This window comes from Nannizzia gypsea, genomic scaffold, assembly GCF_000150975.2.
Source record: "Nannizzia gypsea CBS 118893 supercont1.2 genomic scaffold, whole genome shotgun sequence".
In the NCBI taxonomy this organism is placed as follows: domain Eukaryota; kingdom Fungi; phylum Ascomycota; class Eurotiomycetes; order Onygenales; family Arthrodermataceae; genus Nannizzia; species Nannizzia gypsea.
Genome location: NW_003345200.1, coordinates 3,155,658 through 3,176,019, shown reverse-complemented (window position 1 = coordinate 3,176,019; position 20,362 = coordinate 3,155,658). Strand labels below are relative to the sequence as shown.

Here is a 20,362-nt window from a genome sequence, read left to right as displayed (position 1 = left end):
GAGGCTGCAGTTTTTATTGTTTTTATTTAATTAATTTTCGCTATTTTAATTGCCTGCAAACTTGACAATGGCAAAAACACGGACAGTTCAGACCTGTGAGGCGTGTCGGAAAGCAAAAGTACGCTGCGATCGAGGAAAGCCACAGTGCTCACGGTGCTCCAAGACCAACCGCGAATGTTTATATCCTACAGAGGAACCAAGCTACTCCCATGAATCCTCGTCCGCATCTTACACTGCATTATCTGATCCCGCTAGCCCCAATCAGGTCAATCCACGGCCGGCCGACCGGAACAGGGCCACCTCGACTTCGGGCTCGGAGGCGAGCGAGGCCCTCGGTTCCGCCGAAGTATCGAATGTATGTGACATATCCAACCCCTATTAACCTTTTAAGTATTTCCATTGTTAGGGTTCTATTATCTAACATTTTCTCCGGGGATCGCTGAAGGAAAATGAAAACCCTTGCAATGGGTTATATTCTCTCACTGAGGCTGGGCCACAGCACTGGGTATCACGCAGAAGAAAGCGAAATACTATATCTTGTGTTCGCTGTCGACGTATGAAGGTACGCTGCGATCGTCGGTTACCATGCGCTCGTTGTTCAAAAATAAATAAGGGCGACGAGTGTGTTTATGCAAAACCTGAAAGGACTGCCGACGATGATGGCCTGCTTTCTCGCCCTTCTAGTGATATTCCGCAAGCACCAGTCACACATCGAATATGGAGGTCCAAGTTCCGCACAGGGGCTCATTGGGCCATTTTAATACAAGATGTATATCTTCCCCCAAGCTAGCTCTTACTCTTTCTACTGCATCCTGAAGCTAACAGTATGTAGATGGAGAGTCTATATACCCCAACTTGTTCCCAGGATAAGAAGCTTATTCCCGATGATGATACCAAAAGTGTTCTTGAGACTTCATGGTCTCCAAACTACCCATTTGGTGAAAAGCCTCGTCGCTCGAAATCAACAAGAAAAGCGATGTTGGCTTCTATTCCTAACAGGGACATAGCGGACAAGTTCGTCCAAGCCTATCTTGATGTGATTGAAACATCACACCGCATTCTTCACATTCCGACTTTCCTGCTTCAAGTGCAAGCCTTTTGGGATCAGCCTAATGCGGCCGATGATAGCTGGCTTGCGCAATACTTTACCATCCTTGCACTAGGTTGCGATGCTTCTAGAGCTGAGGCGCCTGAAACAGCAGAGCATTATAGCGACCTACGCAATACACTGTTGACTGCCGCAGAAACCTGTCTCAGACTCACTCCATTCCTATATCGACCATCATTAGCTAATCTCAGAACGTTGTGCCTCATTGTCATTGCAAAACAGATATATACCATGTCATGCTCTGAACATGAAGCGTGCTGGCCACTCACTGGCCTTACAGTCCGGCTAGCAATGCTAACGGGCCTCCATTCATGCAATAGCAATAGGTTCTATTCACCCTTTCATGCCGAGATGAGGAATCGGCTATGGGCTGCGATATGTTTTATGGATCTCAAACAGTCATTACTCTCGGGAATGCCACTTCAAATGACGATAGAGACATTTACATGCGCTCAACCTGCAAATATCAATGAGGATGAAATAAATGAGTCGTTCAGTGGCGAAATATCTAGTCGACCGCTTCCAGCAAGGACCGATGCTACCGTGCTGGTCATTTTGCATGATGTTTTCCCACTAGTCGCGGAGATTCTGAAAGCAGTAAATTCAGCAGATTCATCTTTTCAATATGAAACTGCTCTAGAGTACGATCGACAGCTAAGGTTCAAGATGAAGGAATATGAAATCATTCTCCAAACGCCTCCAAGACGCCCAGTTGAGCCTACCGAATGCGCAGCAGTTGATATTGATTTTCAAAAGATTCTCCTCAACGTCTATTTCCGCCGGGTACTGCTCACATTGCATGGTCGTTTTGCCAGACTGCCACAAGCATTTGTCGAATACTCGGTTGCCTACTGGTCGTCTTTGGAGTGCTCTCTAGCGCTCCTTGTGCAGCAGAGAGAGTTAGGTGAACAAGCGGCACATAACCGAGGTGTCGCGACATGGTTCTCCGGTCTTTTCAAACAGGATTTCTTCACAGCTGCAATGACCCTATGTTTCCACCTGATTAAAAACGACTCTCCTTTGGAATTACCCGCAGAGCATCTCTGTCAGATTCAAGCCCGGGAGACCGTTCTCGAGACTTTGAGATGCTGCAGGGATCTCTGGGAGCAAGAAAAGGATTTGTCAGGCTGTCATGGCCGAGCGTGTGATCTTGTTACCAAGTTGGTAAATTTCTTGGAAGAAGCGGCCTAAACCACCGTGTTTTGGTATAAATATTTGCTCTAGCCACAGGAGGCCACTTTATATATGATTCTGTAAATCCACTGTATAATATAACTACACACGCCTTTCCCAATTTTTAACTATTCTTCGTGGACTACTTGGCTCACTTAATAAAAATACGTAATAGCTTCCGGCTAAATAACTGTTCCAACTACCGGGGCACCCTTTGAATTAGTTATCCAACAAATCCTTAGGGGAGTTGTTACTCTATACAGCGCTTCTTTAGCTGTCGGGGAAACTCAGCATTTGTTGGTTTATTTAGTTACACCATGCAGCTCAGATAACTAACTCACTCGTTGACCGAGTCTGGCTGAGAGCTCTCAATGGTCAACTTCGCCGCTTTACGAAGGGCGTTGAAGGAGAGGCATAATCCATGTTAAATAAGTATCAGGTGCTGGAGTCCCCGCAAGGGGAGGCGTGATCAACATGGAATATAAAAGGTCGAAGTAACGGCCTTGCGGAGAAAACGTACTGTTTTTCTATTTCCATGTACTTCGGTCAAGTTTTGGTTATCGCAGCCCCGAAAGACCAGCAATGCTGTCGAACAGAGGGAAGCAGATCACTGCGGTGATTGATGAGCCTTGGAGAGCACTTTGGGGAAAATCTGAATATGATGCGAAATCAAACCCTTCGGGATTGATATCACTTAACACGGCGGAAAATGTAAGTGTCTCTCTCGTTGACTAACCATTCTTTTGATTCCCGTAATATTTCAAGATGCTAAAAATTACTAGCCGCTGGCTTTCGAGGAATTGACGACGTACATCAATGGCAAGGTAAGCAATTGCCGTTCAATGGCTGGTTCTGGAGTCAAACAATATTAATTGGAACATGCTCCTAGATTCAATTCGAAAATTCAGTGTGGTCCTACAGTTCCAGTGCAGGTGGTGGTCCAAAATTCCCAGATGCCATGGCAGCCTTTGTCAACAGATACTTTGATCCATATGTGCCCGTGAAGAGTAGCGAAATATTTGCAACCAACTCCATTCCGTCGCTGAGCGAACAGCTTGCGTTCACGCTTGCAGAAGCAGGTGATGGAATGCTGGTCAGCCGGCCTGTCTATGGCAGGTTCAGAGTGGACTGGGGAAGTAGAGCTGGCGTAAAAATCATCTACGCTGATACGGGTGCACTTGAGGGTTTCACCCCAGCGGGTGTAAAAAAATACGAGGAAGCAATAATTGCTGCTGAAGCCAGAGGTGTCAAGATTCGAGGAATTATAATTGTGAATCCTCATAACCCACTTGGTGAGTCTCGTGTTATGCTGAACTTTGCTTAAATACTTTCCGGTATAAACGTGGAAATGGTGGTGCTGATAGGTAGCTAGGACGCTGTTATCCCCGTGAGACGCTCGTTGAGATATTCAAGTTATGTCAGAAGTATCAAATTCACTTGATCAGCGACGAGATATACGCGCTTTCTGTTTTCGATTCTGGTGAAAGCGGAGCGATGCCGTTCGTTTCCACTTTGAGTATTAATGCTAAGGGATTGATGGATGAAAATCTCCTCCATGTCATATACGGTATGAGCAAGGTGAGTATATTTTTATTCCCAGGATATTTACCGTATAAGCAATGATGATAACACCGAAACAGGACTTCAGTGCTCCAGGGCTTCGGGTAGGCTGTTTGATCAGCAAAAACCCATTGCTAGTAAAAGTTATCCGTTCAACTGCGTAAGTTTGGGCTAATAGCCACCAATATATGCGTAAATGTCTAACAACCGCTTTATTTTAGTCGACAGAATAACCCGTCGGGAATCTCTCTAGACATTTCAGCTACCATATTGAATGATGAGAAATTTGTGGCAACTTATCTTGAGAACACCCAAAAACGGGTACTTACGGCATACCGATTTGTTACTGGGCTTCTCCAAAAGCATGATATCCCATATTTACCAGGGACGTAAGTAAAACCCCCAGCCGCCGATACTACCAGACCAAAAAGAGGCCGGACTGAAAATGAGATACATTGGATAGGAACGCGGGGTGTTTCATCTGGCTGGACTTGTCGAAATATCTACCACCTAGCACCCCGTCCCAGCCCTTGACGCAGAAAGACAAGGAATTTGCACTAGCAAAACAGTTCTCCGAAGGCGGTTTGTTTCTTCATCCAAGCGAAGAAAATGGGATGGAACCAGGGTGGTTCCGGCTTGTGTACACCCGCGAGGAAGAACTGATAACTGAGGGTATAAGGAGGTATGATTCCACTAGCCATCCGCATTGAAGAGAAAGAGACCCGTTAACTTGTAAAACTTATAGGCTTAAACGCATCCTCAATTCCCTGCCATGGGTGACAACAAGGGTCGAAGGAGTTAAGTTATAATCATAACACGAACTAACAAGTATTACGTTGGCATGTAGATGTTGGTATGAGATGGAAATTGAACAGTGCGCTGAATAGTTTAACAGTTGGCCCTGGAGCCTTTAGGATATGAGAGCGAGTTGATAGAAAGGAAGAGAGAAGATGTTTTTCTTGATAAGCAGCCGAGGTATTAGAGTTCGAATTTAGCAAAAAACTATATGATTGGTTTTCTGTTGACATTAAACTCAGCCAATAAGAAGACTAGAAAATAAATATTGATTAACCTTATTCTCTCATTATGTAATCGTATTTCTCTACAACAGCGACTGGCTCAACAATATCAACAACTTGCAAGGTCTATGTAAGACTACAATCTGACATCAAAACGCTGCCTGAGATGCCTGGTATGCGGTCTACACCGTTTTCCTTGCTCAGGGAGTCTCTTCGGCCCGGGTCGCTCACTCAATCTAGGTCCTTCCGTGCGTCCAGTCGGCTACGCAGCTTTTCGTCCCAACCTATCCAACGCCCACCTGGCCGCCAACCATGGGCTGGGAATAATGCATTCGTGTGTTTAATATGTCAATTGAAGGCGCATTCGAGGCTTTACTCTACTCGTAATGACAAGGGTACTCAGGGAGGGGTGAATACTGAGCAGCCCAAGGATGGAGGGGAGAACGGAGGAGTTACAGGTGCAGATGCTTCTGGCATGGTAAAACCGCCCGCTTCCTGCACAAGTGAACTTCCGTCCCAGGAAGAGCGCCTACGGTCCAATCTCTCGAAGAAATTTGAAGACTTGATGGATAATTTGCAATCCAACATTTTTGTTGCTGGACAACATCTCAACGATCTCACTGGGTACACGGCCATTGAGAAACTGAAGCAGGATATTCGGACCCAAGGTATGTGCTAGAATCCCGGCATTGCTGTTTAGTGAGATGTGAACTAATTGCATTTGGTATATAGAGGAACTGGTGCGCCATACTCGAGAGAAAGTTCGTCAAGCAAAGGAAGCCTACTCTTCAGCTATAAACTGCCGTTCTGCGTCCCAGCGTGAAGTCAATGAGCTTCTGCAGAGAAAGCATGCCTGGACACCTACGGATCTTGAACGATTTACATCTCTTTACCGTTCTGATCACGTCAATGAGCGGGCAGAGATAGAGACACAAGAAGCACTCTCAAACGCTGAACGTGAAGCCGAGGAAACAACTGCCGAGCTTAGCAAGAATATCCTGACGCGCTATCACGAAGAACAGGTGTGGTCCGATAAGATTCGGCGCATGAGTACATGGGGCACGTGGGGCTTGATGGGTGTCAATGTACTACTGTTCTTGGTCTTTCAGGTTGCGGTTGAGCCCTGGAGGAGGAGAAGACTGGTCAAAGGGTTTGAGGAGAAAGTTGCCGAAGCCTTGGAGAAGGAGAACGTTCGTCACACGAAGGAACTTTCCGCAGCAATTAAGCAAGCGAAGCCAGCCTCTGAGCCGGAGAAAGATACTAGTGTTCTAGCCGCAGACGCATCTGATTTACCTGATGGGGCGGATAAGTTTGATTCTGCCCCTGAAACGCCCATGGAGGGACAAAATACACGGCAAGAACCTGTAGAAGCTCAAATATCGACCCCGGAATTACCACCTCTGACACCCATACTTCCACCAGATCTTGATCTAGCACCCGAGGCCTGGAGGAAGTCATCCCAGGCCTTCTTCACTGAACGACGTGTTACGATATTACAACGAGATTTGACTACTGTGGTGTTGGAAAGTGCGGCAGTAGGTGCTGCCGTGATGGGAGGAGTCCTGTTTGCCATATCTCGGCTGAGTCATAAATGATTACTCCGTACACCTATCATCCGGCTACGAGTCTTTTGATAAAGTTGGATAAAAGAGAGAGGATTAAGGTGGAGGAAGTAAAGCGTTCAAGCCGGAATCTCACATATAGACTGTATAACATTTGTACATAGATGGCCTTTCTTCAACCCTCTGTCTAGATATGTAGAATAATAGAAAAACAAGGTAAATTCCCCTATGTTTAATTGTTTAATTTTGAAGTTTGTCTAACCTTCCATGCTCATTATTTCTATCAAAAAATTCCTGTATATTTTAGTTTGGGTGAGGGAGGAGAAATACATGAAAGCGGAGGAGGGCTTTATATATGGAGAATAATACAAGGGAAACTGGAGATGCAGACAAGAAAACGAAGAGACTAGAAGCCTTGCAATAGAGCAGGTAGGTAAGACAGGGAAAAAATGGGAGGAAGTAATACAAGTATAAACAGACTTCCAAGCAAGATCAAAAAGTCGGAGTGGCCAGAGATGAGTTGTACAATTCCGTCTAAAAAGAAGAAGAAACCACTACATCCCGCGGATCAAGGAAATAGAAGACGGGGTGACGAGTAGAAAAGAGGCCATAGTGGTGCTGGCGCATTTTTTTTTGTATTGTGTTGTCTATTTTCCTGGGTCTGTTTTCCCATGGCCGAAACAAAACCAACTCGGTGACTGCTGAAAGTTGAAGCGGATGGGTAAGCTGGGAGCGAAAACGGCCCGCTTAACCGATGACAAGGGTGTCGTCGGTTGGGAAGTCGTAGGCTGGAACCTCCAAGTTCAATGGGGCGGGGCCCTTTCGGATACGGCCAGAGATATCGTAGTGAGAGCCGTGGCAGGGGCAGAACCAGCCGCCAAAGTCACCAGCTTCGCCAATTGGGACGCATCCAAGATGGGTGCAGACACCTACATATGTTAGCCAAAATAACTTCAACGCCTTGCCGGGTCAAACATGATTGTGCTGCTTACCCAACATGACAAGCCATTCGGGGTTCTTGACACGGTCAGAATCTGGCTGGGGGTCTCTAAGGCCTTCCCATTTGGTATCTTGAGCTTCCTGAATTTCACTAGCAGTTCGGTGACGGATGAAAACGGGCTTTCCTCGCCATTTGATGATGACCTAGTGTTGTGGCGTGAGTATGATAATGGCATATATAATATTTGCCCTCCGCAATATATTGTGTGGAGATGTATATTGCCTATGGGGGGAGCAACGTACGTTCTTGCCCTCTGGGATCGAGTTAAGGGCGATTTCGACCTTGGCCTGGGCCAAAACGTCGGCGGAGGCAGACATGTTGAGAAGGAAATCTGGATTGAGCCCGGAAATGTCAGCCGAAGAAGTCACTAAATCCACAACCAGTCCTATTCATCCACCACCGATGTACCGTCCCCAATTGACAGCCAGCATCACGCAATGCAAAGACGGAACGCACCTTGGACGGTAGCCTTAGCGCCGACAGCGGTCATCATGCCCATGGTACCGACGACAAAGTAGGAGAAGGTCTTGTTTGTGCTCTCACGACGAGGGCTAGCGTATTTGCCGAAGCTTGGGATCTTGTAGGTCGAGGCAGAGCCGCTGCTTTTGGCGAACGGGCTATCGAACGAAGCACTCTGGGAGGCATCTGAGGCTCCTCCTCGTCGCTGCTGGGCAACGGACGAGGCAGCGAGGGCGCGAGGGACAACGCTGGCATGTCGGGCACACGCCCGGAGAGAGCTGGCGGAAGAGGCGGCGAGAGGCGACATGGCGAGCCTGGAGAAGAGCAATTGAGCGCAACCGGTAGACTTGCACGCAGACGTCGGTCGGTCTGGAGGAGGCGGTGGTGCTTGGATTGTCGAGCTGGTCGAAGTTGAGGTTGGAGTTTCGATGAAGTTGCGTCGGTTTTGGGTTTTTTCTCTCTGGACGCCCGGAATCATCCGCACACTGATTGGTCAGTCGGATCTTCACCACATCGACGCTGAAGAAAGGGTCGATATTCGGTATTTTGGCAGCAAGTTTGATAACATTTACTTGACGGCAGCACCGCGGTGATTTTACGATGATACGACGATAGAGAGACAGAGACAGAGACGCAGAAAATAATGATGATGATGTTCATGTTCCGTGTATACCTGCTCCATGCACCAGCCAATGGGTAATTGGTCGAATATATAATAAGCCAGACGCCATCCCACGCCCATCCCAAAGAAATAAAAAGGGGAGAGAAAAAAATGCGTGCGTGTTTTAAAGCGCCATATCGACGTCGTCGTCGTCGTCTCTGCTCGGCCGCTGCTCGGCTGGCTCTTCGTCCACCAGCCTGCTGCGAGACCGCGAGGCATGTATGACCATCGGCGGACGGGGGGACAGCTCGTTCACGTTCTGCTCGCCTACGTCAACCATCGATTCCTCCCGCGAGCGTTCTGGTGTTCCGTTCTGGCGTACTTGCATCTCCTTTAGCGTCCGCTGGTTCACAACTTGGCCGTCTTCCTTTGCCTTCTCCTTTGCCCGTTTCTCTTTGAATTTTCCATATGTGGTTGTCTTCGGTATCACGTCCGATAGGAATTCAAGGTTGTCGATACGCGAGACAGCAGTGGCTGAGCATAGTCTATTAGCGTTTATCTTATAGTATAGGCATTCGCGAGGGACGTACCTATATCGGCGTATCGCAGATTCTTCAGGTTATTGGACTTGACCACGTTATATCCTTGCTCTGTGAGATACTGAACGAACATCTCCTATATAATGCAACAGTATATGTTAGCCCACACCAAGGCCGAATTTGTTTCCCACTCTCTGCTCCCTCCTCCTCCTTGGGGTCTTACAGTCGCCACAGCGATAAGGAAGGTCGCGTTCGTCGAGCATTGTACTATATCCTCGTCCGCTCGAATGATTCGTTTTATCCTGGCCACTGTAGATATTTCCTGTTAGTATTAGGTACCTTAACCTGTAAAACGCATTGTACATACACGGCAGGGATGAGTGGCCAGTTGCTTCGCCTGAGGGTTCTCGGGCGGCTTTGGCAGGCGGCATTCTCGACTTGACTGTAGCTGCGACAAGGACACTGTAAATGAAAAAAAACTGTTTCAATGGTCTATCGCTGCGTAGCTATCCTCAAATTGATGTCTCCGGCCCCTTGTTGGTGTGCTCGGAAGTAGTTGGTCATTTGTTTAACGCTGCAGCTTAGTCGATCTTAACATTTAACAAGCGACAGCCGCCCTTTTTGCGCTTTCTTGGCCAAGAACGGCAGCGAGAGTCAAGAAAGGAACTAAACAACTATCCACTGCGGCCTTGCGACGCCTTCAGCCCCAGCTCCGCGCCTACACCAAGCTGCATTTCTCGACGGTATTCCTTTTTCCCTACCCGGCAGACCTTTGACGATCCTCGACGAAGTGAATAATCCTCCGTTCCCGCCGTTCTTTTGACGCCTGGTTGCTGGGTTGTGTCGGCAGGCGTATGGTCATAGTTATGATACCCAGCATATAGATCGGTGTCATGAACCCAGGACACCTCTCCTCGTCCTCGTCCGCCGGTCCAAGATCGCAGAACCGTCTCTCGAGCGCTTCTAGATCATCTGATCTCCATGCACGGCGGACGTCGAGCTACTCCCTTCACTCTCACGACCATGCGCAGACGGCTGGCGGAGCTGCTGCTTCTACGGGCGTAGACATCAGGCAGACGGCTATAACAGAGGAAATCAGCGAAATAAAACGATATGAGGACTTTACTACAATTGACTGGGTCCAGGATGCTGTTCAGGAGCAGGCTCGTCGGCGCATATGGAGGACTAAGGGAGCTCGGTTCTGGGACCAAGAAGGTGCCTTTGGATGGAGACGGAAGCTCGACGAAGCTTACGATGCAGGCCAGGCGTGGCTAGTGATGACCATTGTTGGTGTGGCCATTGGTCTTAATGCTGGGTTTCTGAATATTGTCACCGAGTGGCTGGCAGACGTGAAGCTTGGGTACTGTACCACGGGATTTTACCTGAACGAGGCCTTTTGCTGCTGGGGCGCAGATGACGGTAGGCAGCTCCTTTAGGCACATGAGATACCTATAAATCCTTAACTGACTATATATTTATCAAGGCTGCCCCGAGTGGAAGCGATGGAGTTCTTTCTCTCTCTTCAATTACATTGTCTACTTCATGTTTGCGGTACGACTTATCCCTACCGGCTTGCTAACGTACTTCAGATAAGGGTCTAACGTCTTTTTTTTTAGATTCTTTTTGCTTTCAGCTCTGCAGGGCTCGTCAATGCATTTGCCCCATATGCTGCGGGTTCTGGTATATCCGAAATCAAAGTCATCATCGCGGGGTTCATCATGAAAGGTTTCCTTGGTGCTCGAACTCTAGTGATAAAGTCGCTTGCTCTACCTCTGTCCATTGGTTCTGGCCTTGCAATTGGTAAAGAAGGGCCTAGTGTTCACTTTGCTGTCTGTACAGGCAATGTTATATCTCGTTGGTTCAGCAAGTATAAACGAAACGCCGCCAAAACCAGAGAGATTTTGACTGTGACTTCTGCTGCGGGTGTCGCAGTTGCTTTTGGAAGCCCCATCGGCGGAGTGCTGTTCTCTCTTGAGGTGCGTTAACAATTCACACTATCCATTCTGACTCTTATCACTCACCAATGTTATAGGAGATGGCATCTTACTTCCCGCTGAAAACTCTCTGGAGAAGTTACTTCTGTGCTTTAGTAGCGACTGGTGTCCTTGCTGTACGTCATACATTAAACTGCCATCTATTAGTACTAACAAGAATCTAGATAATAAATCCATTCAGAACGGGACAGTTAGTCATGTTTCAGGTTCAGTATGATAGATCATGGCACTCATTCGAAATTATCTTCTTCATTATCCTTGGAGTTTTTGGTGGCTTGTATGGCGCATTTGTCATGAAGTGGAATCTGCGAGCACAAGCATTTAGGAAGAAATATCTTTCGAAACATCCAATCATTGAGGCCACGGCCCTAGCAGGTCTTACGGCTTTGGTTTGCTATCCAAACATGTTCTTGAGGATCAACATGACCGAGATGATGGAGATTCTCTTTCGGGAGTGCGAAGGGCCACATGATTACAACGGGATTTGCCAGTAAGTATCTTCGAATCCCTTGCTCTAAGGTCATACTGACTCGTTTTATAGAGCTAAGAACCGCTGGTCGATGGTCTTTTCTCTCCTAGGAGCGACTATTCTACGCATATTCTTCGTTATCATATCCTATGGATGCAAAGTTCCTGCTGGTATCTTCGTGCCGTCTATGGCCGTTGGAGCCTCGTTCGGCAGGATGGTTGGAATCCTTGTCCAAGCTCTCCACCAACGGTTTCCGGACTCACAGTTTTTTGCATCTTGTGAGCCTGATGTTCCATGTATTACTCCGGGAACCTATGCGCTTCTTGGGGCCGGCGCTGCTCTAAGCGGGATAATGCACTTGACCATATCAGTGACGGTTATCATGTATGAACTGACAGGTGCATTGACTTACATTCTCCCTACAATGGTAAGATCTGAAAATATTAACTATGTATCTAATCTCGTTGGTAATACATCTGCTAATATAGTGTTATTCGAACAGATTGTGGTTGGAGTAACAAAGGCAGTTAGTGATCACTTTGGTAAAGGAGGCATTGCTGACCGCATGATCTGGTTCAATGGGTTCCCATTCCTTGATAGCAAGGAAGAACACATTTTTAACGTACCAGTTTCTCACGCCATGACAAGCAACCCGATTGTATTTACCGAGGCAGGACTTTCGATCAATAAGGCCGAACAGATGCTTCAAAAGCATAAGTTTCAGGGTTTCCCTATTGTCCAAGATCTCGACTCAATGACCTTAGTCGGCTTCATTGGCCGCACCGAGCTTCAGTTTGCCATAAGACGTGCAAAACGGGAGGGACTCTTAGCACCAAATGCTAGGTGCCAGTTTGTCCGGCAGCGAAACTCAGCCAGCGGTGGCCCTACATCAAGCTCTCCGACCAGCGACCTATTTGGACCTTCTACGCCCTCGTCTTCCTCCCCTCCTCTAGGAAGTGAGTGGGACACAGGCGCAACACCCGTTACATTTGATGATATAGCATCATCCTCTGGAATAAGGGTAATCGATTTGAGCCCATATGTTGATATGGCTCCCATTACCGTCCATCCTCGCCTCGCTCTTGAGACGGTGATGGAAATATTTAAGAAGATGGGCCCTCGGGTTATTCTGGTTGAGCACCGTGGCCACTTATCAGGACTTGTTACCGTGAAAGACTGTTTGAAGTATCAATTCAAAGTGGAACATCAAGAGCATGCGGATGCCAATGCTGCTACAATTGGTGATGCTACTACTGGTATCCATGCTGGTCTTGAGGAAGGAATTGTAGAAAAGAAGGCATGGCAGCTAATTTTATGGGCTACTGGGCTCGCGAAGAAGATTTTCCGAATTAAAGGGGCAAGCACAGGGACAGGCTACACCCAGGTTTCTCAAGAGGAACAACAACGAAGACATGATTCCGTGGAGATAGTTGATGGCACTGAAGACGTGGATACCCATTTCGAGCTAGAAGAGCGGGATCATTAGGGCTGTTATCTTTAATTTTTGGATCTTAATTTTTGTATGTAATGTTAAACTAGCTATGTATGACACGATAGATTTATATTTGTATGCCAACCGCTTTGTAAAACGCCGGATTCGAAGAACACGCCGGGTAATATAGATCTTCTATATATCTTAGTCCTCCTCGAGGGCAATTAGATCATCTTCCTCATCCGAGTTTCTATTTCCAGAAAGTCCTATATCTTCTCCATTCACACTAGGACTGGCTCCAGAAACCTCGTCTTCTTTCTGGTTCTCTCGCAACCCAACGATAATACACCCAGCAGCCATCAGAGCCGCACCGATCAACCACTGGGCATTTACATTTTCTCTAAAAACAAGCATACCCAATACACCTGTGACCAGGAAATTTGCAGTGGTGTTGGTGATGGTCACCTTGGTGGTTGATGGAGATGCAGTCAGGGCGCGAGTAAAAAGCGTCCACATAATAAAATTGGAGAGGAGATTCAGCCCGAAAAAGGCCTGAAAGAGTCAGTCAGTCGGCGAACTAGGCAGCTGTGGCAACCCGTGGTGCTTGGGACAGTATACGTACTGCTCGAACGAGGTACTCCACTGCTACGTCAATGGAAGTGGTCTCCTTTGACGGGGAGAATATGTGCGATATTGCTCGCGAGATGTTGGTAGTAAGCTCGGTCGTAGTTCTACAGCAACGTCAGCAGATAATCATATGTAGTAGTTACAGTAGCTTCAAAAAAGGTCGTCATTGAGTGGTTGGACGTGTGCCACCCGTATCTAGTACGGACAACCAGATGTCGTACATAGTGACGGCATCACCACTGTTAAATGCCAAATACTATCAAAAAGAAACAAACAATGCATAGACCTACAATTTGGCAAAGAGCCCATTCATAGCAGCAAATGCACCACTAGCAAGCGCCAGCATCAGCCATTTCGAATGCTGGCTCATCTTCTCGTCCTTGCGGAGTTCGAGAGGCTCAAGCTCCTCTTTTTCTGGCAGTCCAGAGAGGCCGCCTGTCAATTCTGGTCAGATCCTCACTCTTCAATGATGGATATTAGATGGTCTCATACCCTCGGGGCCATGGACATTCCTTCGTCTCGCCATTTTTCACCCTGTTCCCACCGCTGTTGGCGCCCTTTACCCTGGCTACTCTTGCTTAGTCAAAACTGATACGCGCTCCGTCTTGGAGCAATGTCAAGCACGAGATGTGCCAAGTGGTCTTGGAGCTGGAGATGATTAGCTGGTTATTTAGCTAACTATGTCTTTGCCGCAGCGGCTCGTTGATCATGGGTAGTTAGACGGCTGTGATCTTTTTGATAGGAGGTGTCGTTAAATAGTTAAACAGCCTGTGAGACGCTCGCCTTGGCGTTCTAGTTAAATACCTTCCGCTGGCGAGAGACGACAACTATCCGGCCGTCTACTAGGGGAGCCTGCTATGGAGTATTTACGGGAAAAGTGTAGCTATTGTATGACTTACGAGGTAAGTAGTTGCATAAGGGACTGGTTAAAAAGGGGTATATAAATCTTTAACGGCTATTAAGCCATTTTTACCGTCGTTCGTAGTCGGCGATTTGAATATCAAATGCATCGTAAATCCCACACTCCTTGCTTCACTGACACACCCATTCTTCATATCATCGTTGATCCAACAGGAAGAAGGCATTTATAACCATGAAAAAGAAAAGGAAGATTAAAACGGAAACCCAAGACGGCCCTGGCGGGTTACATCTCCTCCACTGCGCAGTTCGGGTGCAGGACATATACCACTTTAGGCTCATCAGCAGGCTGCTCTCCGCCATCAGTCTCCATCAGCCCGTCTCCTCGGATTTGCATAAGGATGTTATCCTATTTGGTGGCATCATATTAGCTAATGTATACAAGATTGGCATAAACGGCGATAGTAAGCATACCTTGACCATTCTCCTTAATATCTTCGTCACCAAAGACCGTTCTTGCTCAAGCTCTTCTTCATTATTCAGTTCAGACTCGACCTGCTCAAGATAGTGAAGGATGAGGTCCTCTTCTTCAACACCCTCTCCGCTCCGGTTCTCGTCATCATTGACACGGCGTACGAGAACGTTCAGTACACGCATGTATTTATCGTAAGTTATCTTCACTTTATGAGATCGATTCTCACCGGTGCTTTGTGGGGCATCTGTGTTCTGTTGCGTATTATCATCCTCATCCATCATGCTGTGGTCCTCAGTCTCAGGTTGGTTATTTCCTACAGCTGCAGCAAGCTCTTCCTCATCGTCAACGTCAACATCGTCCTTCTCGACAGTAACGATACTCTGCCTTAGCAAATCGTATGCCTCCTTCACAAAGCTGGGGATCACTTCTTCCACACAGTTGGCCTTGGCCACTGCTTCAGATAATCGGATCAAACTCTCCAGCTGTCGGACGGTGATCCTGTAGCTGCTTCTGCCCATACCTCCCTGCGAATCATCCGCTCGGAGCTCTTTGTATTTCTCAACAACTAAAGCCCTAGCCTCTTCGGTAAAGACTGGCCGGAATGTTCGTGCAAACCGGATATATCTCTGTAGCTGCTCAGTGGATAATTCGGGTTTAACAGCTTCATCCCGGTTCATATGAACGTTGACAATATGGTCTGCAAGGTTTCTGTCCACTGTCTCATTAGGGTCATCTCGAATAACGAAGAAGAGGTCAAATCGACTCATAATAGGAGCACTGAAGTTAAGATTTCCTCGCAGGGTCGTCTTGGGATTGTATCTTCCTCCTATAGGGTTGGCAGCAGCCAATATACTTGCTCGTGCGTTAAGAGTTGTATGGATCCCAGCTTTGGCGATTGAAATGGTTTGCTGTTCCATGGCTTCGTGGATAGCAACCTGGTCACTTATGTCCATTTTGTCGAATTCGTCAATCGCACAAATTCCACCCCCGTTCTATGTATGTGTTAGAGATTTTCCGGTTACAAGTGTAGGCGGTGTCAACTAAAACTTACAGCAAGCATCAAAGCTCCAGCTTCAATCGTAAATTCTCCAGTTTCGGGATCTTTAACGACGGCTGCAGTAAGACCGGCGGCAGAAGATGCTTTACCACTGGTATAAACTGCTCGCGGATGCAGCTTACATATGTATCTAGAGGATGGGTTAATGCATGGAATGCGGCATCATAGCATAGAGGCCTGGATATAGACGTACTTCAAAAATTGACTCTTGCTGGTAGACGGATCACCAACAATACAGATATTGATATCACCACGAAGCTGCATCGATTCCTCTACCGTTCGTTTGCTGACTCCACCAATTAATTGCAGAAGTAATCCCTTTTTAATCTGGTGATGACCGTAAATCATGGGAGCAATCGAATCGATTAGTCGGGCATATATGTAGTCGGAATGTACCATCTGCTTCAGATCCTGAACCTCATACGGGGTCAATGAGTGAAGTAGAGCTGTCTGCGCTTCTTCTTCAACATCATCTGGAGCCTCAACCTGGTTCAAGGAAGAAAGAATATTTGGAGATTGGCCTGTGAGGTTCTGGTTTGATGACTGGCCAGGGGTCGACAAGTCGGGGGTCACCATGCATGCAAGGAAAGCCAGGCGATACGTGAGATCTCGCACACCGAGTGATTTCAAACCACTGACACCGCTGCCGCCAACATCACTTCCTCGGAAGTTTCCGTAGTCTCTGGTTGCTTCCGGTCGAACGCCAGGTAAACCCGATTGACTGACGTCGGGAATGACGACAAGCGTTCCAGTGAAAATACATCTTTCACCGGCCTTTGCCCTGTCAACCATCTCTCCACGTAGAATAACGTCCATAGTTCTGGGCATACTTCCGGTGGGTATCTCGTGTGATGATTCCTGCAGCTTTACCTTCTGCCAGTCAACAAACGTACTTTTCCTTATATCCAGCCGCCATCCAACACGATTACCGCACGTAGCATTCGTACATTGGGTAGGTTCCGTAAATTTAAAGCTTTGTTCGATATCCGGGCAAACAGTGTTGCAGTTCCCGCAAATAAATGTCCCCAACGCAAGCTCTGGACGTACTTCAGACGTTCTGGTAACGGTTCCCGATATCGAAGAAAGCATTCCAATCTGTGCCGTTCGCAGTTGTCGAAGCCGTGAAACGAGCGGAAGGTTATAAAACGCTAGGGTGAACACTTTATCGGTTTGTTGGTATCTGGTTTTCCCAGCAAGAGAGTCCGGTTCCGTGCTATCGAGCGCTACGGTTGAAGTTCCGGCCTGTGACGAATGACTTCCGAGCTGTTTATGCGCACGGAAATACTGCGGCTCATATTTTGCAATTAAATTATGCAGTGCTTTTGTAAGGTAGGGCTGAAATCTATAGTACTGGTTGACAATCGCATCGGCTAATACTTGGTTGGAAGTTAGGTGGGTGAAGTCGACGTAGAGGGTAGACAGCTGTAGCTTTTGCATTCCGTGGATCTGGGAGATATAGTATTTATCACTGAGCATCTCTGATGATGTAGGAGGGGCGCCAGATGACATGGGGTCTTCGATGTGTGTTTCCAGCAGCTCCTCAAAGGCTTGCTGCACCTTTTCGCCAGCTACATCGCGGACGGGGGGAGCTCCTGCGCCGTACATAGGGTGTCGGGGACGCCGGGAAGACCTGCTCCCAGGGCCAACGAGCTGATCATCAGCAAACTCTGGTGCTTCGCTCATGGGTGCATTGCTCTCTGAGGCCAGCGGGAGGCGGGAGCTCGTTGGCGGGGGGTCGGACCGCTGAGAGCTATCCAGCATTGGGCCGCCATCCGCCTCGGAGGTCATAAGTTGATCTAGGATTGACGACATGGCAAATGTCTCATTGGCATTAACATAAAAAAAGGGAAGTAAATGACAGCAACAGCAGGCGTTGTCGGTATTCTTCAGTCGTTCGCTTCTCTCCCTCTTTTTTTCTTGTTGTCGAAAGTTGAAGTTTTGATAAGGAAAAAAACGTCGCGTCAAGTTCGCGCCTACGCGTAAAGTGGTTTTTACCACGTGATATAAATATGACCGCTGGACGAGATGGGAGCAGCAAACAATTAGACATGACAGACAGTAACAATGCGATTCAATATTAACGATGCTTGATAAAAGAGATGAAAACGGACTCAATTGCTGGTCTAGTTACGTGGTCGTTGACTCATGATCGTAAACTGCATAAGAGGCATCAGCATCTTGGTATGGTTGGTGCAGCCGGGACAATGGGCATTCATTATATCCATCCGCTGTACCGGACTGGAAGCTCGTTCAAGATGCCTTCAGAACCGTAGCCGACTCCAAGAAGACGGACTCTTTCGATCTTGCCGCCAAAATCATCCTCGACGGTGCTATGCCAGTCTTTTAGGTGCGTGCAGACGTCGTTGTAGACATCTTGGTCATCTATCATAAGCAAGGCGATTGCATCGTAGCCTCCTGCACCGGGAACAACACCGCCAATAACGCCATCCAGTTTGCCCAGAGAATCCAAAAGCTCGGTCTGTACCATTGGTTCAACGGGCACTTCACTCTTCTTCGTCATTGTCTTAATCCACATCCTTGACTTGAGCAGCAAGTTGCGTAGCTCGTTGAAGTCTGCCCCCGGACTGTGCAGCAGTTTCTTCAGTTCAAGTCGTATCTTCTCGTTGTTTAGCTGTAAGTTAGCCCATATGATGTCCGCTTCCTCGCGGTTTTCGTCTCGCCAGCGAAGGAGCTTCTTCACCATGCCTGGAGTCTGGGAGCCACAGTCAACATCGCAGAGAACCATTCGTATACCCATGGGGAGCTTGAACCCGATATCATGGCACTCGGCATCCCATGGTGCACTTGCATCGACATCTTCGACAATAGCAAACAGGCGATCCTCAAAGTTGGGTGAGCCGGGTTCACCCAAGTTAGCAAGCACGGACGGAGAGAACCGTCTATAGTAGCACGATCCGTAAACAGCAGCAGCAACATCGAAACCAGAGCCAATCTTCCCCTGTGCAGCGCAGTGTGCAGCCTGAGCCAAGTTATGTAGCTTTGCTCTGTTTTGGGAGAGCTTTTCGGGTTGCACGGTCCGATGCACGACGAGCGCGGAAACTAAAGCGGTTACCAGTGCGGCAGACGAGCCTAGGCCTGTTTTATGTGCATCCTGCAACCGGACACCAAACTTCTTGAAGCCTGCATAGCTGCTGTCGGATGTACTGCTCGCCGTAGTTTCAGAGTAGTAGTCGTCATCCGCAAGAATGGTCACGACAAGAGATCCAATATTCTGAGAGGCAGAGACATAGCTCACGTAGGTAAGAGCGTAATTTAAAGATGTCTCAACGAATGGATTTCGGGGCCTGTCATTTTCACGAGGTGATTAGCTACATTGATTCGTCGTCCGTATTAAGATGAACGGGCACCGGGTTTATGAAACAGCCGGGCAGACAAGGGAACAAGAGGAGGAAAAGGCAGAGGAGGGGGATATCGACGAACCCGTCATCACACTGCACGGCCCTGACGCCGCCTCCGTTGTCAGATCGTTGGATCTTGTACTTCCATACGGCATCAACAAACTGCGGCGACTTGACGATGACAGTATCTTGCACCGCTTCTTCCTGCGCCCCGCCGTTGACGATGGCCGGTGGGTTTTCAGCTGATCCTGAGCTGCCGTCCGCTGCTGCCTGACCGCCGCTCAGCTGTGAAGGAGCTTCTGTTTGCGTATCCGTGGCGGACGGCCGTCTCTTCACACTCTGTTGTTGCACCACCACATGGATCCTGGCATCCAGGGCACAAACAGTCCCCGTGTAGTCCCTGTCCAGCACCAGGTACCCTCCCGCAAGCAGCACCTTTCCGGGCGCCGATACGGCCGTCTCGGTCGCAGCCTGTCGTTGCTCTATCATCTTCGCGGTGTGTGCAGCCCTTGTGCTGACGGCTGCGAACGATACTACTCTCTGGCGGGCGAGCTCGAGGTGGCGGGACGCAGCTTCGGCGGGTGAGAGGACAACGGATCTGCTGTGGCTGAGGCCTGACCCAGCATCGTCCATCTAAGCTTCTTAAGCCGTCTTTGCTTCTGCAGGCTTGCCCTAGTCTCGCGCGCTCGCGGTGGCTCGTATACGATGCGATGTGGCTGTTCACAGCTGGATCCCCTGGCGAGGCGCTGGCTCAGGGGGCGCAATTGCTGGTTCCTGACTCGCCGGCAAGAGATTAAGTATGGGGATGGAAATTAGTGGAAAGGGCTCGGATTGGGCCCCTTTTCCTTCATCGTGAGACGGAGACGGAGATATGTCTTGACTGGCTCCCTTAGTTCATTAGTTACACCTAGCGATGAGACTGTTCGTGTTGTAGCTGGAGAGAAATAACTACAAAGGACGTCGAAGTTTTCCCCTTTTGGCGATTTCGACGACTTTCTCTCTCTCCCTCTATTTCTCTGTCTCTCTTCAAATACAACGACGAACAGCAGACACAATCTCGATAGCGAACC

At 48.2% G+C, this 20,362-nt stretch overlaps 9 protein-coding genes across 9 annotated transcripts; 4 read left to right on the top strand and 5 right to left on the bottom strand.

Moving 5' to 3' along the window:
* Positions 1–67: 67 nt before the first annotated feature.
* On the top strand, positions 68–2,299 carry MGYG_03204 (hypothetical protein; the record flags this gene model as incomplete). The annotated part of the gene is made up of 3 exons (XM_003175634.1): positions 68–355; positions 446–769; positions 833–2,299. 3 exons carry the CDS (start codon positions 68–70, stop codon positions 2,297–2,299), a joined length of 2,079 nt encoding a protein of 692 aa, XP_003175682.1.
* A 564-nt stretch (positions 2,300–2,863) lies between these two features.
* MGYG_03203 (1-aminocyclopropane-1-carboxylate synthase 11) lies at positions 2,864–4,650 on the top strand (the record flags this gene model as incomplete). The annotated part of the gene is made up of 8 exons (XM_003175633.1): positions 2,864–2,992; positions 3,064–3,105; positions 3,171–3,573; positions 3,654–3,859; positions 3,922–4,001; positions 4,063–4,230; positions 4,305–4,523; positions 4,587–4,650. The coding sequence occupies 8 exons, from the start codon at positions 2,864–2,866 to the stop codon at positions 4,648–4,650; spliced, it is 1,311 nt and encodes a 436-aa protein (XP_003175681.1).
* Positions 4,651–5,026: 376 nt separating this feature from the next.
* On the top strand, positions 5,027–6,455 carry MGYG_03202 (sensitive to high expression protein 9; the record flags this gene model as incomplete). Its single annotated transcript, XM_003175632.1, has 2 exons — positions 5,027–5,528; positions 5,593–6,455. 2 exons carry the CDS (start codon positions 5,027–5,029, stop codon positions 6,453–6,455), a joined length of 1,365 nt encoding a protein of 454 aa, XP_003175680.1.
* A 714-nt stretch (positions 6,456–7,169) lies between these two features.
* MGYG_03201 (cytochrome b-c1 complex subunit Rieske) lies at positions 7,170–8,188 on the bottom strand (the record flags this gene model as incomplete). Its single annotated transcript, XM_003175631.1, has 4 exons — positions 7,170–7,351; positions 7,415–7,565; positions 7,665–7,753; positions 7,879–8,188. 4 exons carry the CDS (start codon positions 8,186–8,188, stop codon positions 7,170–7,172), a joined length of 732 nt encoding a protein of 243 aa, XP_003175679.1.
* A 478-nt stretch (positions 8,189–8,666) lies between these two features.
* Positions 8,667–9,452, bottom strand: MGYG_03200 (hypothetical protein; the record flags this gene model as incomplete). The annotated part of the gene is made up of 4 exons (XM_003175630.1): positions 8,667–9,016; positions 9,073–9,157; positions 9,245–9,330; positions 9,389–9,452. 4 exons carry the CDS (start codon positions 9,450–9,452, stop codon positions 8,667–8,669), a joined length of 585 nt encoding a protein of 194 aa, XP_003175678.1.
* A 462-nt stretch (positions 9,453–9,914) lies between these two features.
* MGYG_03199 (chloride channel protein 3) lies at positions 9,915–12,970 on the top strand (the record flags this gene model as incomplete). The annotated part of the gene is made up of 7 exons (XM_003175629.1): positions 9,915–10,440; positions 10,505–10,572; positions 10,638–10,997; positions 11,054–11,131; positions 11,180–11,505; positions 11,557–11,911; positions 11,987–12,970. The coding sequence occupies 7 exons, from the start codon at positions 9,915–9,917 to the stop codon at positions 12,968–12,970; spliced, it is 2,697 nt and encodes an 898-aa protein (XP_003175677.1).
* A 150-nt stretch (positions 12,971–13,120) lies between these two features.
* MGYG_03198 (hypothetical protein) lies at positions 13,121–14,069 on the bottom strand (the record flags this gene model as incomplete). Its single annotated transcript, XM_003175628.1, has 4 exons — positions 13,121–13,468; positions 13,539–13,647; positions 13,834–13,978; positions 14,036–14,069. The coding sequence occupies 4 exons, from the start codon at positions 14,067–14,069 to the stop codon at positions 13,121–13,123; spliced, it is 636 nt and encodes a 211-aa protein (XP_003175676.1).
* Positions 14,070–14,687: 618 nt separating this feature from the next.
* On the bottom strand, positions 14,688–17,745 carry MGYG_03197 (DNA replication licensing factor mcm6; the record flags this gene model as incomplete). Its single annotated transcript, XM_003175627.1, has 4 exons — positions 14,688–14,810; positions 14,876–15,868; positions 15,928–16,063; positions 16,127–17,745. The coding sequence occupies 4 exons, from the start codon at positions 17,743–17,745 to the stop codon at positions 14,688–14,690; spliced, it is 2,871 nt and encodes a 956-aa protein (XP_003175675.1).
* A 403-nt stretch (positions 17,746–18,148) lies between these two features.
* Positions 18,149–19,925, bottom strand: MGYG_03196 (phosphomevalonate kinase; the record flags this gene model as incomplete). The annotated part of the gene is made up of 2 exons (XM_003175626.1): positions 18,149–19,238; positions 19,375–19,925. The coding sequence occupies 2 exons, from the start codon at positions 19,923–19,925 to the stop codon at positions 18,149–18,151; spliced, it is 1,641 nt and encodes a 546-aa protein (XP_003175674.1).
* Positions 19,926–20,362: the final 437 nt, after the last annotated feature.